The sequence below is a fragment of the Nannospalax galili genome, unplaced genomic scaffold (assembly GCF_000622305.1).
Source record: "Nannospalax galili isolate Female #2095 unplaced genomic scaffold, S.galili_v1.0 scaffold135, whole genome shotgun sequence".
NCBI lineage: Eukaryota > Metazoa > Chordata > Mammalia > Rodentia > Spalacidae > Nannospalax > Nannospalax galili.
In genome coordinates this window covers 3,551,101-3,568,577 of record NW_008338998.1, presented here as the reverse complement: position 1 = coordinate 3,568,577, position 17,477 = coordinate 3,551,101, and the positions used below count along the sequence as shown (strand labels likewise).

The following is a 17,477-nucleotide window of genomic DNA, read 5'->3' as shown; positions in this document are numbered from 1 at the left end:
ATAGGTTTTTTGCATGCTGTATTGATGTAAGTTCATGTGAGCAAGGTCCTAGGAGCCTGTAAGACTGTTTCCTTATGGTCTTGCATCTCCTCCCCTGGTTCTTACAGTCTTTCTGTTCTCCTCTTCTGCAATGGTCCTTCAGCCCTGGGTGGGTGAAGTTTAATATAGGAGTCCTGTACAGGGACCTAAAGTCTGCAGATTCTTATTCTCTACACTTTGGCCTTTTGTGTTCATCACTCTCTGTTGTATGAGGAAGTGTCACTGTGTTCTGTGAACCTTGGATATAGAGGTTCCATTGTAGATGTGTCACTTAGGGCTGGGCATCTCACAAATACTTTTACTCTGTGTGTGACCAGTTGTGGAACTCTGTAATAATCTCCATCTGTTGCAAAAGAAACTCTTTTGATGAGTGGTGACTGGCATACTTGTCTATAAATATAAGGATCCATATTTAGCATATAGTAAGAAATTACATTTGTCTAGGAGTGTGACAGACTTAGGGTTTTCTCTAAGGTCTATGACCTCTCCAGCCATGTGTATTTGGCTGTGTTTACAGTGCCACATGTGAGTTCCCTCCCATTGAGCAGTCCAATTAAGAGGATGTTGATTACCCCTAAGATAAAAGTGCTACTACTGCACCAACTTCCATTTAATCAGCCACTACCAAAGTGTGCTTTTTGAAGTTGTTCCCAAGTTGCATAAGCATGCGGCCTTTAATCAAGCTATTGATGGGAGGATTTTGTATATGAATAAGCATACTTTGTGATCTGTGGCAAATGACTTTGTAGTTCTTGATAAAAAACTTAAGATATACTTATTTTTAATCAAGTTCTTATTAAAATTTAAATTGTAATCAGTTTCATCACCCTCATATCTCCACTCAGTAGTTCCATGCCAAAAAAATTTAGTAGATAGAAAGCTTAAGAAAATCATAACCATAAAGGAATGAAAACTAATCTTAGTATATTTTTAATTAGCATACACATAGGACACACTTTGACTAATTCTGGTTCTTTGAAATTTTGAAACAAGTTTCAGAGAAAACTTGGAAGTGCATAACAAAGAACTTCTGTATCTTGACCTACATGAGAGTCGGTCTGGTGCTTCCATTTGAGGTCCTAAGTACGAATCTGCTCCAGAGCTACTAAGCTAAGCTAAGCTACTAATGAGCTAAGTTCTCATTGCTCCTGACGTTTACTTCTGTTCACAGTGTGTCACCACAGGTGACAGTGAGCTGTCACTTAATCCTGTTCTGTGACATTTCCTCATTCAGCCACTGGGCCTTGAGGTGATGCTTCCTTATACTGTCAGGGATTTGGATTTTTCTCCTGTTTCCTCTGTAGATTCAAGTTCTGGGATTTTTTTTTGTCTTTTTATTTTTTTGAGAGTAGGTTTCATGAAGCCCAGGGTTGCCCAAATTTGCTGTGTAACTGAGTATGACCTTGAACTTGTGATCCTGATGCTCCTGCTGCCACCTTCCAGGTGCTGGGGTTACTAGTGAGCACCACCACTCCCTGTTTTCAAGTTATGTTTCTATTCTTAATTCATCCTTTCAAGGGACTTATAATTTCTTTGCCTGATCACTGATGATATTAACTCCAATTACTTGATTAAATTAGTGTCTCCCAGGCTTTTCCACTGTGGACATCTTTTGTAATTACTAAGTATTTGTAAAAAAAAAATTATTCCAAATCTGTGGCTGGAGAGATGGCTCTTGCAGAGGATTCAGGTTCTATTCCTTGCACCCACGTGGTGGGTAACAACCATCTGTAACTCCAGTTTTAAGGGAATTTTGACGCCTTCTTCTGACATCCTTGGGCATTGCATGGCATAGGTGCACTTACATACATGCAGGCAATACACGCATACACATACAATAAATAATAAAATATTTTTAAAAACATTATCATTGAAATCTACCTGCTGACTTTATACAGATTAGAAATGCATGCGCCAACATCTCATTGTTATTAGCAAAAACAATGAGTTTTTCTGTAAGAAACAGTATATTTTAAAATGAAATGGAGATCTTTTATAAAGGCTAAAAACTCACTCAATTTTATGTCTTACAGGGTTTATACTGAGTTCAATATTGTATAACTGTATTAATTCGACTAAAAATTTTATAGCCACTTTTGAAAGAGACGTATTTTTGCCCTGGAAATTGTTATTGAGTACGTTAAAGCTGTAGTGAAATGCTGCTTCTTAAAAAAAAAAAAAAAAAATTATTCCAAATCTATTTGAAAATACCTTTTCTCATCCAGTGTTTTATTTGCTTGTTTTTGTTTTAATATTTTTACATTTCAGTATGGAGAATTGTGTGTTTATTTATATCTATGTGGAGCTCATGGTTTCCTGCATTAGTTCAGTACCACAGGGATCATTCTGCTTTTCTCTACATTTGTGACACCTTTTTCTTTTGGTGGCAAACTTGAACTCCACTAAATGGGTGATATATAACCTGTTGTTAGTTACCTTGATATTCAAATTGTGTCCTGTTTGGCTGTCTTTATCTCCTTATATATCCCCATCATTGACTATATCCCTGTGATACAAGATGACCTGCTTTATCTTGTACTTTTCTGTGCCCCATGCCTACATTTGTCTGTTTTCCCAAAGAGCCCTAGTGTCTTGTGAGGAGAATGGTACTTAGAAGACAAGTATGTTCACTGAAATAGGGGACTCTGCTCCCCAGGCCATATCCATATATATATAAATTACACATACTTGTGCTTTGTGTCTATGTTGCTAGAACTCCTTCCCTGGGGAGATGTAAACAACATCCACCCCCTCTTCCCTTGGTTTCAAGGACAGTTGGAGGTAGATTCCACCAGAGTTCACTCTGCGGAACCAATGAGCTTCATTGAGTTTACCTACAGAGCAATGGAGGAGTTGCTTACAACAGTGTGGGTATTCCTCTACAAGGCCACACCAGAAAGTCTTTACCCAGCATGGTCACATAGATGGAGACCCCTCCTCCCTTGGTCTTCCCCAGTCTGTATACTCTCTTCCTAAAGACCATGTGTAATAAAGGCTGAATTGCCCACCACAGCTTGAGAGGTGAGGCTGAATTGCCCACATGGGTTGGGAGGTAAGGCTGGATATTCAGATGAGGGCCCCATGCCTCTCCGTGTCCCTCCTGTATACAGGGGCATCAATAGCTATGATGATTGGTCTTTTGCAAGCAGGCACAGCTGAACTTCTGAAGATGTCAGTTGTTTGGCTTGGATGACAGTCTTGTACTGTAGTCTGTACATGTAGGTGAAGACCATGGGTTCACACTGCACTCTCAGTTCCACCACAGTACCACCGGATTCATTCTGGCTTTCTTTCTTTCTACATTTTTAATTCCTTTTTTTGGAGATAAACCTGGATCCTATTATTTCCCATATAACAGTTTGGCTACCATCACCATATATTCAGCTTCCTATTGTTCCTGTTACTCTCTCCCCTCTGTGGGCTCCTTCACTGTGGATTGCCACACAGGTAAATGCACCGGGCTGTCTCAGGGTGGGAGCCTCCTCACTCTCAAACTTGAAGCTGTTCTCACTTAAGTGCATCTTTGCAGGATGTCCTCCAAGGGTTTGTACTCAGGCACTTACAGTGACCTTACAACTGACCTTTTGAGAGCAGGTAGGAGCAAGACACAGGCACACTGCTCTTGTTCAGGCAGCCAACCCACTTGAGGAAGTGATGCTTAATGCATGACACCCTGGGGAGACTGTGGGCGTGATGTGTCCAGAGAGTACAAGCCTCATACCTATACTAGTCACTCTCTGAATATTTTTATGATAGTACTTCATGGTTGGGGGTCCAGCAGGGTAAGCTGAAAAGTGTGAGTCTTATGAATGGTGAATCTTGGAAAAAGTACATGTCCTTTGAACATAGGGATTTTGTACATCTAAAAACTGACTTTCCCTCCTCCATTGAGCATATTGGAGCTGTTTGGGTTGTCAGGGATATTTGCATGTATTTCATGTTACTTGTTCTGATGGAGAGCAGCTGCAGTTACATGCCAAGTCCAGTGAACTTATGAGGTAATGTTTGAATTTTAAGATCAGAATGTTAGGCCCTTCACTAGAAAAGGCATGTTAATCAGCAGGTGCTGGAGAGTCTGCTTGCCTCTTTGGATGTGTGATTAGCATGTGTTGATATAGAAACTGAGGTTCAGAGAGGTGAACACCAACACAATATAGAAGGGCAGTGAGTGTTGCCATTGTGGTAGGAGGACGTTGGGGTTGGGCAGTAACTGGTCTGAGTTCTCACTCTAAATTCACTTCATTTAGGTGAAGTTTATACATGGGGTGACAATGACGAGGGTCAGCTGGGAGATGGAACAACAAATGCTATTCAGAGACCTCGGTTGGTAGCTGCTCTTCAGGGTAAGAAGGTCAACCGTGTGGCCTGTGGCTCTGCACATACCCTCGCCTGGTCAACCAGCAAGCCGGCCAGTGCCGGCAAGCTCCCTGCACAGGTCAGTGCTAGCTGGGCAGGTGGACCAGAGGGGAGCACTTTGTGACAGTTACTATATGAATCCCTTTGTGCAGGTGTAGACACACATGATTCATTCTTCCATTGTGTATTTATAGAAGTGTTGCATTGAAAACAATCTGATGCTAATGCTGTGAAATAGTGCTATTAAGAACTGTCATATTGGTGTGAGGGCATAGCTTAGTGGTAGAACACATGGTTGCCCGGCATACACAAGGCTCTGGGTTCAATCCCTAGCATAGCAAAAAACAAAAAACCAAAAAAAATCCCCCAAACAAAAACAAGGTGGGGTGGCCTTAATATGTATACTCACCAACACTATCTGTCCATCAGTGTGCTTCCTTCTAGTGTACATTTTATAGATTACATAGAATTACTGATAGTACATGGGATGGCCCATGTTTCATGGTAAAAATATTTCTATAAACCAGTATTTTTAACATTCTCTGATATTTACATTATTTAGTTCAAATAGTCAAACTGGCTAGAACATTATGCTAGAAGCAATATAGTGAGGTTATATAAACTAATCTCTGAAATAAGACTCTGTTTTAGCTTTCTGTGCCTTTGACGCCTAGTGAACTTACCATAGCTTCGATGTTACAGGTGCCCATGGAGTACAATCATTTGCAGGAGATCCCCATCATTGCCCTGAGGAACCGGTTGCTGCTGCTGCATCATATCTCAGAGCTCTTCTGTCCCTGTATCCCCATGTTTGACCTAGAGGGCTCTCTTGATGAAACTGGACTTGGGCCTTCAGTTGGGTTTGACACACTGCGAGGGATCTTGATATCCCAGGGAAAGGTACTTCTCTAGAAATCCATAGTACAGGTAGCACTGATGAACCTTTAACTCAACAAAAATCCCTATTCTGGGACTGTAGAATATAGAATTCATTTCATTCAACAAGTGGTCATTGAGTGTCTACTACATCCTGGCCTCTGTTCTAAGTACTTAGAATATGTCAGTGTACACAGTGTTCTCTGCCTACCTGGCCTTGAAGGTTTGTGACCAATTTCCATTGACTCTGGATTGGAAAATAATTAGGTACTTTTTTCTGGGGATATCCAACAGAGGGTTGAGAGCTTAGAGAGAAGCTCGGTGCCAGGTTGTATAGATGATTCCTTACAGAGTGATCATTTCACAGGGATAGGGAACAGACATAATCAGAAATGGGTCATCTGGAAGTCATCAGATAGATCTTGACCATTAACATCTCCATTAACTAGAGCCTCCCAGAAAAGGACTGTCTGACTCACAAGTAAAGGAGTTAAGCTGCTACATTTGTGGGGGGAGCTTAAGGTGATCTAGAAGAAGCTCATCTTTGCATAGTGGGCACAGGGGCTTTGTGTAAGGAAGAAAGAACAGACCATGAGTTAAGGGTCTGTGTTTTCTCAGTGTATGTTGTTACCAAGGAATTTAGCCTTCTCTTAATAATAAAATAGAATTTTGATAAGTCGTATTCTTTTTCAGAATGGACTTTGTTACCACTTGGCTGGAACCATTTCCTAAACAGAAGGGGTGCATACATTTTATGTTCATTGTGCCTGAGGGTGCTGAGTAATAAAGATTGTGTTTAAGAGGAAGATCCTTCCTTTGTTGATGGAAGCAGGAGAAACCTAATTTCAACTACTTTTTCAGTAGTGAAAAATAACAGACTTGATTGATGTCATCTTTACTTTGTTGTCCTTCAAAGTAGAGAGAGCAGTAGGCAGTGAAGGGGAAAAAGGCCTTTCCTTGTAGAGAAGGGAAGAAATGAGAAGCAAGCTGCACCCTGCATGGAATGCACAGGCTCCTAGCTGGATTGTCCCATATGAGAGCAGCATGGTCAGCAGTGCTGGGGCTTCTACACTGAGGCAGTAGCAGTAGAGGGTAGCATACAGTGGTGTCTGAAGGGCCCCGACAGCAGGGACTGTCCAGGCAGCCTCTGCTATGCAGGCTCTGTGTATAGGAGACTGTACAGGATACAGAGGTCTTACTACCTCTGATTCAGAGCACCAATGAGGAGTTGGATGTGGTGATGCATGCATGTTATCATAGAACTTGGGACGTAGAGGCAGGAGGATTGTGAGTTTGAGGTCATCTGGGTTACATAATGAGTTCAAGGCCAGTCTGGGTTGCATAGCAAGACTTGCAAGGCCATGTCTTCAAAAACAAACAAAAAACCCAAACCAGATGAACACCACCAGTGTTGCTAGAGGAGAGCTGGGCCACCAGGGATTTGGAGCAGGAAAGTACCCCTCTGAGGAAGGAACTACCTATAGGTATGAGTGGGGCATGCATGAAAGCAGGAGGAGGTAAGGCTGGGCAAGGAGCATAGTGCTAGGCATCTTCCTGCTACCCCCAGAGAACTTCCTCTTACTTCTAGTGCCTCCTGGGCTTGCTTAAGGCCCTTACCTTCTGCCCTCCGGGGTTGAAATTCCTAGGGTCTAATTTGGAAGAGGGGTTTAGGATCTCTGGAGCTGTCATTCTTTTCTTTTTGACAGAGAAGCCTAGGACCCATTATTGATCTTGCTTCCTTTAAATGCCCTCAAGTATCCCTTCCCTCCTTCTATTGATTCAACTATGTCCAACTCCTGAATCTTGCCCTTATGGGCATGGCCAGCCCACATCCCTCTTTGATGATACCTGAGTTCTTACTGGTACCCATCCTGTCCTGGCTGTCTTCACTCTGACTACTTGGTTTGTTTCAGTACACATTTGCAGTTTGTTCCCCACTCCAGGTCTCTCTGGATCCACAGGGTTCTTTGATTCGCAGCTAGAGGTTCAACATCAGACCCTGCTGCTGTTGGGCTTGCAGTTTGACAGAGAAGTTTCAGCCTTCTAGACCTAAGTTAGATAGGTTTTTACCAGGCCCCAGCCCTCCCTGCTCTGCTTTTCCTGAGGGACCAGCCTCATCTTTACCCAGCTGTCAGTCCTGCCTGCCCACCCTCTAGTCCTCTGCACAAAAACACCAGACTTTTGCGTATGGTCTCAGTTCTTGAAAAGGACAGGTATTTTCCGTTCTTAAGGAAATCTGGCTTTTAGGAGTAGAAGATTTTAAATTAACACCGGCAGTGTTTCTCTATGCATGATGCTATTTCAGATTCTAAACTTTGTCTGTTTGACATGTTTTAGGAAGCAGCTTTCCGGAAAGTAGTACAAGCAACTATGGTGCGAGATCGTCAGCATGGTCCTGTGGTGGAGCTCAACCGGATCCAGGTAGCACAGGGGATTCTTTGTCAGCCAAATGGTTGTAGAAATGGTGCTTTCATGGTGCAGATCCCTACAGCCTGGAGAAGATCGCACTCACAGGCTGCCTTCCCAAGCCCAGACTTAAAGACTGAGTGCCACCCTCCTCTTTGGCTTCCTGTGTATGATATTCTGTGATGCCAAGGCTTCCAGGGAAGAGTGAAATTTTTGTGTATATGAAAATAAGAGTTTCTTTATATATCCACAAAGCACAAATACAGAAAAGTTTTTTAAAAAGAAAGAGCAGCTATGCATTGTAGGCATCTCTTGTGCTGTGGAGCAGGACTCTGAGACTGTCTGTTTTGGCAGCTGCTTGCTGTTCCCTTGCTGAGTTGTAAACTGGCTAATTCTGGGATATCCCTCTGGCAGGGGTTAGAAAGCACAGTGTGTTTCTGATATGGGCAGGGCTATCTGTGGTATGTCTTCAGTCATTATCTTAGGTTCTTGGTGCCTACATCAATTAGAGGCCTTAACAGTTCACATTGTTGCTATCCTTGTAATGACCTGACTCTGAAAGTTTTCCACATAATAGGCCAGTATTGCAAATATTGTCTCAGAAGTAAAAAGCAAGCCATTTCTAAATTCATACTGCTTCTCAATATACATAAACTTACACTTTGAAAATTTTAATTAGAAATAAAGAGGAATCCAAGCCTCTGAGTATGACCCTTGACATTTACTACGCAAATGAAATTAGCCTCGCCTCTTGGATCAGAAAGAGAGCCATGAAGAACAAATTCTTTGTTACTGAACCTTTGTATTAACACATGATTTTTGTCCTGATGTTGATTATATGACAAGAATTTTTTTTTCAGAATTGTACTTGGGGGCATTTGAATTAAGAGATCAAACTCTTGGCCTTTGTTGAATAGCACATGTGACCACATTGATGGAACTGGTATCCCCAGTGATGAATGTCACAGTATCCAATGCTAGCTTTAAATTGGTCAGCCAGTTGCACAAATAAAAATGGGTTGTTTAATTAGATCCATAAAAAAGCTTTAATTTCCCCACCTTAGTTGACCTTTTTGGTTTGCTCTGCGTCACTAAGACGTGCATTCTAAAGTTTGCAAGACAAGAAAAGCTGCACATTACTGGGTTGGGTTCCTCTCTCCAGCAGACCTACCGGCTCCTTGGTGCCAGGATTCTCAGTGGGGTGTCCAGGGGCTGAAGGTGTGGTAAGGCCATGATGCCTGGAGTCTCTAGTTTTGCCATGGGCACACTGCTGCTGGTTTTTATTTTCACTGCAGATTTTCAAGACTACCTCTTTATTACTTGTCTTTATATATCCCTGATTTTGTTACAAAATGTTAAATATGTTTGAAAGAAAAACTAACAAGTTGAAAAAAATTGTATTAGGCCTTTAAAAAGAAAGTGCACACACCTTCATACCAGTGTGCTGTGTGAACTGGGGCTGCTCCAGCATCAATAGCCTTTAGGTACTAGAGCCAAGAACCTGCAGTTGGGGAGTTGTGCGCCTCCTGAAGGTATAAAGTTCCCCACAGATGGCTGGAGTAGAAGTATTTTTCCTGGGACTGCAGAGATGGCTCAGCGGTTAAGAGCATGGACTGCTTTTGCAGAGGACCCAGATTCGATTCCTAGCACCCCATGGAGGCTAACAACTGTCTGTAACTCCAGTTCCAGGGATTCTGACACTCTCTTCTGACCTCTGCAGGCATTGTATGACACGGGTGCACTTACATACATACAGGCAATACATTCATACCCACAAAATAAAACTAATAAAATATTTTTAAAAAAGAAGTATTTTTCCTAAAAAATCAGATCCTTGAGAAAAACTTTTGTTGATTCCAAGGTAGATGCAGTATACCAGCACTGAGTTGGATTGGCTGTGTAGTACCTCTGCCCTTGTGTCACCGTCTGTGGTGATGCTGCCCAGCACCAGCCTCACGAGGACTCAGAGGAGGGACTCGTGAGATGGGTGCACATGGAGAGGTTTTTCTTTATTTTCCTATTAGAGCTTTGTATATGTATATAATGAATTTTATCCCCTGTACCCCACTGAAACCCTTCTTCTTCCCCACAAGACCCCTTTACTACTTTTGTGTGTGTGACCCACTGAATTTAATTAGGGTTGCTTGCTTGAAAATGGGTGGGAGATTACTTACTGGAGCATGGGCAACTTAGCAGAAAATGTCATCCTCTGCCCTAATAACCATAAACTGTCAGTAGATCCTCAGGGAGGGGTAGGATCTCAAGCCCTGGGAGTTTTTGATTGTTGTGAAAATGGTTTAGTTTTATATACCAAGAAATTTGAAAAGCAGTGTTCATGAAAGCATTTAACAGGATTTTTGTTGTTAAGATGGTGGGATTCTGAGTTTTTCTGGATAGGGTCTTGCAGTATACCCCGAGCTGGCCTAAATTCAGCCCTCCTTTAGCCTCCCACATACCACCATTCCAAGCTCAGTTTCTAGGAAACCACAGACAGATGGGCTCCACTAGTTAGCACTGTTGGTGACTGAACCGGAAGCTTGGTCGTCCTCTCCTGTGACAACAGTGGTGCTGTGGACATTTTCCTTTGCCTTTCAGACACTTACCTCTGGGACTGTGGGTCCCTTCATGAGCCTGCTGTACAGTGGAAAGGAAGGAGCTTTTGTAGACAGTAGCATAGTTTTTGGTACAGAGAAAAGATCATCCTATAGGAAATTGTTAGTGTCATTTGTCTTAGACTTGTCACCTTGATTATGGTTCTTAGTGCTGTGAGGAGAGCTAGCTGTTTAAGATCAACCTGGAGCTCACTAAAAGTGAGGTTTTGCTGGAGGACTCAGCATAAACATAGGTGCTCATGGCAATTTTTTTTCAACTTCCATGTTGTCATTATCTCAGACCAAGCTTCCCAAAAGAACAGCCAAGGCTCGAAACTGTAGGAAAAGCCAAAGTCCACACCAGCATCAGGGCCTTGAAAGTCTTTGGTCTGCTCTCAAGTGTTAGCTTAGGACAAGAACTGTGGGCATTGAGAGAGCAAATGTACCCACGCTCCCATACCAGGGAGGGGGAAGGGTTGGTGCAGTGAGACACTTTCAGACAGGCTTCTCCACAGCTGCTTCCAGGCTGCGCTTTCTGCTGCCATAGTGGCTCACGCTCTTTACCTTTTCTCTCTAGGTTAAGCGTTCCAGAAGTAAGGGAGGGTTAGCCGGTCCTGATGGCACTAAGTCTGTCTTTGGGCAGATGTGTGCTAAGATGAGCTCCTTCAGTCCTGACAGCCTCCTCCTCCCTCACCGAGTCTGGAAAGTCAAGTTTGTTGGTGAGAATTGGCTGTGCATGCACTGGAGAACTTCGGTGCCTGGGGGAGAGGGCCTGTGGGGTTGCCAGCAGAGTGGTGGTGAGCGGCAAGTGCAGAGCAAGCAGCCACCTGCCCCGTTCTTGAAGATGGGGTGGGTGACCTGCGCGTTGCTCACTCTCCTTTCCTTGCAGGTGAATCTGTGGATGACTGTGGAGGTGGCTACAGTGAGTCCATAGCAGAGATCTGTGAGGAGCTGCAGAATGGACTCACTCCCCTTCTGATCGTGACTCCTAATGGCAGGGACGAGTCTGGAGCCAACAGAGACTGTTACCTGCTGAACCCTGCTGCCAGGGCACCTGTGCACTGCAGCATGTTCCGCTTCCTGGGTGGGCCTTTCAGTTGTCCAGCACTACTGTGGGGGCCTATACCTCGCATGAATTAATGTGGTGTCTGTTGTCTTTCTTGGGGCGACAGTGGATACTATAAATACTTGCTTTTACCTTTGGAGACCTTTAGCAATGAAAGTGATTTGTAGTGTTTTTATGTGTGTGTTTTACTAATGTTATGGACAAGAAGAGGTTTGTTCTGCAGCTTGCATTAGGGACTTGATAGTGGTGAACCCTTGTAAGCCATGGTCCTCCTCTGCACAGCTCTAGGGATTGACAGAATTGGGCACTTTGTGACTGTGTGCTGCCTTTGGTGTACAGAGGATTTGAAATACTGCTAAACATATTGAAGTTCAGGAGTACATGTAGAGAGATGGCCTGTCCCTCCTGCCTGTCTTATCTGTGAAGAGTGCTCCCACATAGTGTTCTGCCACTGCCCCTGGCATAATACCTACCTTCTTGGAGGAATCCAGCTTTTTGCTTTACCATCAAAGGAACAAGAATTGACTTGTCCTCATTTAATCCTGTGTATGAAAAGAATATGAAGAGTTAGAAGCATGTGTTCTAGGAAAAAGGGAAATAAATTTATTTCAGAGCACACTGATTTCAAGGTGGACCTAGTTTTGTGACTGGACAGTGCTGGTGTAGGAGGCTCTGGGGACTTAGTGCAGAATTGATACTCCAGGTCAAGATTGAATGAACTAGAAATGGTTTCCAATCCATTTCAAGTATCTTCTCTCCTTGTGTTTGGCGTGATTAGGAGTATTACTGGGCATCGCCATCCGAACTGGGAGTCCACTGAGCCTGAATCTTGCTGAGCCTGTATGGAAGCAGCTGGCTGGGATGAGCCTCACCATCGCAGACCTCAGTGAGGTGATTCACTTGGGCTGTGCCGGATGCCCTGGGAGGTATCCAGCCTGACCAACAGTCTTGGGTATATGAAGGCTGATGGCCTCTCACCACTTTCTAGTGACAAAGAAGATCTGTGAATATAAGACTCTTATTTCTTCTAGGACTTGGTATACTTTGTACTTTGTGGTGTCCAGCAGCTGATGTGGCCTTATAGATAAGGAAATATACTCTCCTCTGCAGAGCTGAGCTTGTGGGTAACTGGACTACACCTCAGGCTCCCAAGAAATGAAACTGATGGGGCAGTCATAGCCTGGGGTGTCATAGCCACCCTGCTTTTCGTGTCCTATGGGATTTAGGGACGTCTGTCACCCCCTAGTTATTTTCTCAACAGTTAGTTTAAGAACTTTTGATTTTTTCTTTAGCTCTTTGGGTGAAATACTGTCTTATGAAAGGTTTTTTTTTTTTTTGTATATGCTATACACTTGTATGCTAGAGACACAACCTGAAGCAGACTGAATCAACCTTGATTGGGTGTACTTAGTGTGGACTGGGGCTTGCCATACAGAAGCAAGCTTGAGTCAGCATGTGGACTGATTTCTCCTTGACAGGTTGATAAAGATTTTATTCCTGGGCTCATGTACATTCGCGACAATGAAGCCACCTCTGAGGAGTTTGAAGCCATGAGCCTGCCTTTCACGGTGCCAAGTGCCAGTGGCCAGGACATCCAGCTGAGCTCCAAGCACACGCATATCACCCTGGACAACCGTGCAGAGTATGTCCGCCTGGCAATAAACTACAGGTTTGTGGTCCTCAGTCCCTCAATTGCGTTGATTTAATTAGTAGCAAAAGTAACAGAACATAGTTGCTTGGGTAACTGCATTTTCCCAGAAGTGTTGTGTGTAACAAGCTGTTAATTTTGGCTCCAGCTTTTGCTGATCTGTGTCATTAAGTTTCTTTGGTGACCAGGGTTCAGAGTATTTGCTATTCTCATCTGAAATTCCTGACTTTCACTAGAATAAGGAGGTGCTTATTTAGGGGACAGTCCCCACAAAACATCAGGCCTCCTTTGCACGTTGTCAGCTCGTAGGGGCAAGGCTGTGTATGGGGGTGTGCGTGACACAGAGCAGCTTCCACCAAGTTTGTGTGTACCCCTCTTTTCCATTATAGTCAGGTAAGGTATGACAGGTAGAGGACACCCAAAGCTGTTACTGTCCAGCACTGCCATCAGAGAATGCTTGGCATGTGTATGACTATACTCAGTCATTAAGGTCGTGTCCTTTGTGCCAGGCTAGGTGAAGATAGTGTTGTGAGAAGTTCTGTAGAATCTGTAGAACATGCCCAGAGTGACTCCTCTCAGTCTCTCCCTGTGGTGTGTGTTAGCAGTGCTGTGTGGCAAAGCTTGAAAGCAGCAGAATAAAGTATAAGATGGATTTTTTCTTTTAGACTCCACGAATTTGATGAACAAGTGGCTGCTGTTCGGGAAGGGATGGCTCGAGTGGTGCCTGTACCTCTTCTTTCTCTCTTCACTGGATATGAGCTGGAGACAATGGTATGCTGGCTTCTGTATGATGATGCTGCCTAGAACTGCTTTATGCACAGTGACTCACTCATCAGGACCATTAGTTTACCTTAGAAGTCTAAGATTTGCCCCTAATACTGAATGAAATGACAACACACTTAAAGAGTGTGGGACCCTTCCTCCCCCCACTGTTCACCCACTAAAGTTGAGGTTTAGGGTTGTGCTCAAGTCCACCTGGGGCTATAGGAGCCTTACCTAGAGTAAAGGAAGGCTAGATTCTGTTAAAATGAAAAAAAAAAAAAAACTGTCAGCTAGCTCTGATAGAGTATCTTTCTGCAGGTATGTGGGAGCCCAGATATCCCGCTGCATCTTTTAAAGTCAGTGGCAACATATAAAGGGATTGAGCCCTCTGCGTCCTTGGTCCAGTGGTTCTGGGAGGTGATGGAATCTTTCTCTAACACGGAACGTTCCCTCTTCCTCCGATTTGTGTGGGGCCGGACAAGGCTGCCCAGGACCATCGCTGACTTCAGGGGCAGAGACTTCGTCATCCAGGTAAGCGCCTCGCTGGGCTCCCAGAGCACTGGGCTGACATCAGTGGAGGTCACCCCTCCCCTTGTGTATGATCCTGCAGCTGTTGAGAAAGCAGATTTTGTGAAATAAAAATGGGAAATACCCTTGACCTGGTTCCTGCAGTTATGTCTGTTTGCATACTTATTTATCAGAGTCTGATCCTAGGATCCACATATGAGGGAGAACATATGTCGATTTTTTTTCTGAGATTGTGTTACTTCACTTAGTATAACAGTTTCTAGTTCCATCCATTTACCTGCAAATTTCATGATTTCATCTTTCTTTACTGCTGAGTAAAACTCCATCGTATATATGAACCACATTTTCATAATCCACTCATCAATTGAGGGACACCTAGGTTGCTTCCATCTCTTAGCTATTGTGAAAAGAGCAGCAACAAACATGGATGTACAAGTGTCTCTGCAACAGGACGAGTTCCTTGTGTATATGCCAAGAAGTGGTATAACTGGGTCAAATCGTAGGTTCATTTGTAGTTTTTTAAGAGTTCTCCACACTGCTTTCCAAGGGGTTGAACCAGTTTGCAGCCCCACTAGCAGTGGATGAGTGTTCCCCTTTTCCCACATCCCCTCCAACATTTGGTATCATTTGTTTTCTTGATCTTAGCCAGTCTGACTGGGGTAAGGTGAAATCTTAAAGTGGTTTTAATTTGCATTTCCCTGATTATTAGTGATGTTGAACATCTTTTAAGATGTTTCATTACCATCTTCTTCTTTTGAAAACTTTCTGTTCAGCTCCTTAGCTCATCTTTCAGTTGGGTTGCTTCTTGTCTTGGTTCTCTGTTTTTTAAGTTCGTTATATATTCTGGTAATTAAACCTCTATCAGGTGTGTCGCTGGTGAAGATTTTCTCCCATTCTGTGGGTTTTCTGTTTGTTTCCTTGGTTATCTCCTTTGATGTACAGAAGCTTTTTAGTTTAATGAGGTCCCACTTGTTAATTCTTGCCCTTGTTTCCTGGGCTATTGGTGTCCAGTTTAGAAAGTATATAGAGATTAGAAATGCACGTGAAAACATCTCAATGTCAATTGCCATGGAATGAATTTTTCTGTACGAAACTGTATGTTTTGACAACAAAGTGGAGATCTCTTTTTTAAACGTTGGAATCTCGTTTAATTTTATGTCTTATAGAGTTTATAATGAGTAAAAGATTATATAAGCGTAATAATTCATCTGTAAACCTAGAAATGTATAGCCAATTTTGAAAGAGATCTACCCTAGCTCAGAAAAATGTTATTGAATAGATTAATGGTGTTGTAATGAAATGCTTCCTCTAATTTAAAAAAAAAAAAAACAAAAAAATTACAGCCACTTTTGAAAGAGAAAAAAGGGGGGGGGGGCGGAATACCCAACTTCTCTGATTAGAAATCTCAGAATTTTGTAATCATAGATCCTAAGTACCATCACCTCTTTGCAAAGTGTCATAACTAGTCATAACCAGAACATACTGTTATGCCAGCGTGTTGATTGAGAACAAGAGTTTTGTTTTGGATTAGAACTCAGTGGTCTTATGTTCAAAACAAACTCAATTTACCTTTGAAGGTCATTGAGGTGGGAAGACCTAGTATTCCCTTCTTTGTCCTGAGACCCTCATAGCAATAACCATAGAGGCTGACTGGGAGGATGGTCCGCTCTCCCCAGCATGCCTGGAAGAATTTAGGGATGGCTTTAGAAAAGCCTGATATACATCTGTGACCAGGGTTAGAAAAGTATCCATCTTTCAGGGACACCTTTGAGAGTATACATACAGTTTTTCTCTCAAAAAATGGATGATTTGTAGATTTTTGTCCATAGTTTTTGGTGCTTCCTGGTATCTTACTCTATAGGGGCCAAAAGTGGATTAATGCTCTGAGAGACTCCTCAGGTGGGCAAGTGCTGGGCCCTAGTCCCATGCCTGACCCCCAGTCTGTGCCAGCCAGGGGAGAGGCTTGTACCTGTACCAGTAGGAGACAAGTAGGGCTGTTCCATGAATCATCTTCATATGATTGATTTGTAAAAAGTAATCACTATAACGCTGCTTTTTTTTTTTTTTTTTAAACTACAGGTCCTAAGAATGATTTGTTCTTTTTTATTTCCAAAATTGGTTACATTTGACATTTTAAATAATTTCTAGTCCAAAATATAGTCTTTGTAAGAATTAAATGGACACAACGAGATTGATTTTTGGTTTTACCACTCCTGATCATCGTCTCTCATCATTTCATGTTCTCTGTCAACAGGTCCTGGATAAATACAATCCTCCTGACCACTTCCTTCCTGAATCCTACACCTGTTTCTTTTTGCTAAAGTTGCCCAGGTATTCCTGTAAACAGGTGCTTGAGGAAAAGCTGAAATACGCCATCCACTTTTGTAAGTCCATAGACACAGATGATTATGCTCGCATAGCTCTCACGGGAGAGCCGGCTGCTGATGACAGCAGCGATGACTCAGATAACGAGGACGCGGACTCCTTTGCTTCTGATTCTACACAAGATTACTTAACAGGACACTAACATGGAGAACTGCCATTGTGAAGAAACAAGGCTGAGCAAGCAGACCGAGAGCTGCTGTGTAAATTGTAAATGTCTGGTGCATCTGATGAGGAATATCACTCCTTGCAATGTGTGGAAGGGAGCAACAGAGAGACTGGCTGCCTGAGGGCTGAGTAATGAGTGGAACAATGATGGGAAATCGGTCTATGCATGAGGAACACTATGGGGACACTTGCTGTTTACCTTTGAGACTTTAAAGAATTTTCTTCCCCATAATGCTGCATTACATGTAGGACCCAGTGTTTACTAAAGTGTGTAAATGTTTATATGAACAGGGAACTGCAGCATCCCCAAGATAAAGCCTTTTTACCTGTGGGTGCAATAGATCCCTCCTCCTTTTCCTTTTGAGTGTCATGTGTCATTTTAATTGTATATTGAAAATACTGTGTAACGATGAAATCGTATTATAAATATTTCAACCAGTTTTACTCTGAATTTGTTTATTAAAAGCTTTTTGAAAGTTAAATTATCATTATTTCTTGAATGCATTGAAAAGTCACTTAAAACAAGAAGCAAAACGGCCTTTTGGTTCTCCCCTTCCCAGGTGTACCATTTTAGCATATGCATTATGTGATTGGAATTGAGGCCTTTCAGTGGACAGCATCATAACCTCTATCTTGGAAAGTGTACTATATATAA

The 17,477-nt window shown here is 42.8% G+C and overlaps 1 protein-coding gene across 4 annotated transcripts in view; it reads left to right on the top strand.

The window, feature by feature from the left end:
- Positions 1 to 17,273, top strand: part of Herc2 (HECT and RLD domain containing E3 ubiquitin protein ligase 2) — a 209,536-nt gene extending 192,263 nt beyond the window's left edge. For all 4 annotated transcript variants that reach the window (XM_029563803.1, XM_008833640.3, XM_029563802.1 and 1 more), the window contains exons 84-93: positions 4,287 to 4,474; positions 5,098 to 5,295; positions 7,609 to 7,692; positions 10,846 to 10,987; positions 11,158 to 11,352; positions 12,113 to 12,225; positions 12,813 to 13,003; positions 13,648 to 13,753; positions 14,063 to 14,275; positions 16,527 to 17,273. In XM_029563803.1, coding sequence (XP_029419663.1) covers positions 4,287 to 4,474; positions 5,098 to 5,295; positions 7,609 to 7,692; positions 10,846 to 10,987; positions 11,158 to 11,352; positions 12,113 to 12,225; positions 12,813 to 13,003; positions 13,648 to 13,753; positions 14,063 to 14,275; positions 16,527 to 16,799 — 1,703 coding nt within the window. In that variant the 3' untranslated portion in view covers positions 16,800 to 17,273. The remainder of the gene's footprint in view (positions 1 to 4,286; positions 4,475 to 5,097; positions 5,296 to 7,608; positions 7,693 to 10,845; positions 10,988 to 11,157; positions 11,353 to 12,112; positions 12,226 to 12,812; positions 13,004 to 13,647; positions 13,754 to 14,062; positions 14,276 to 16,526) is intronic.
- Positions 17,274 to 17,477: the final 204 nt, after the last annotated feature.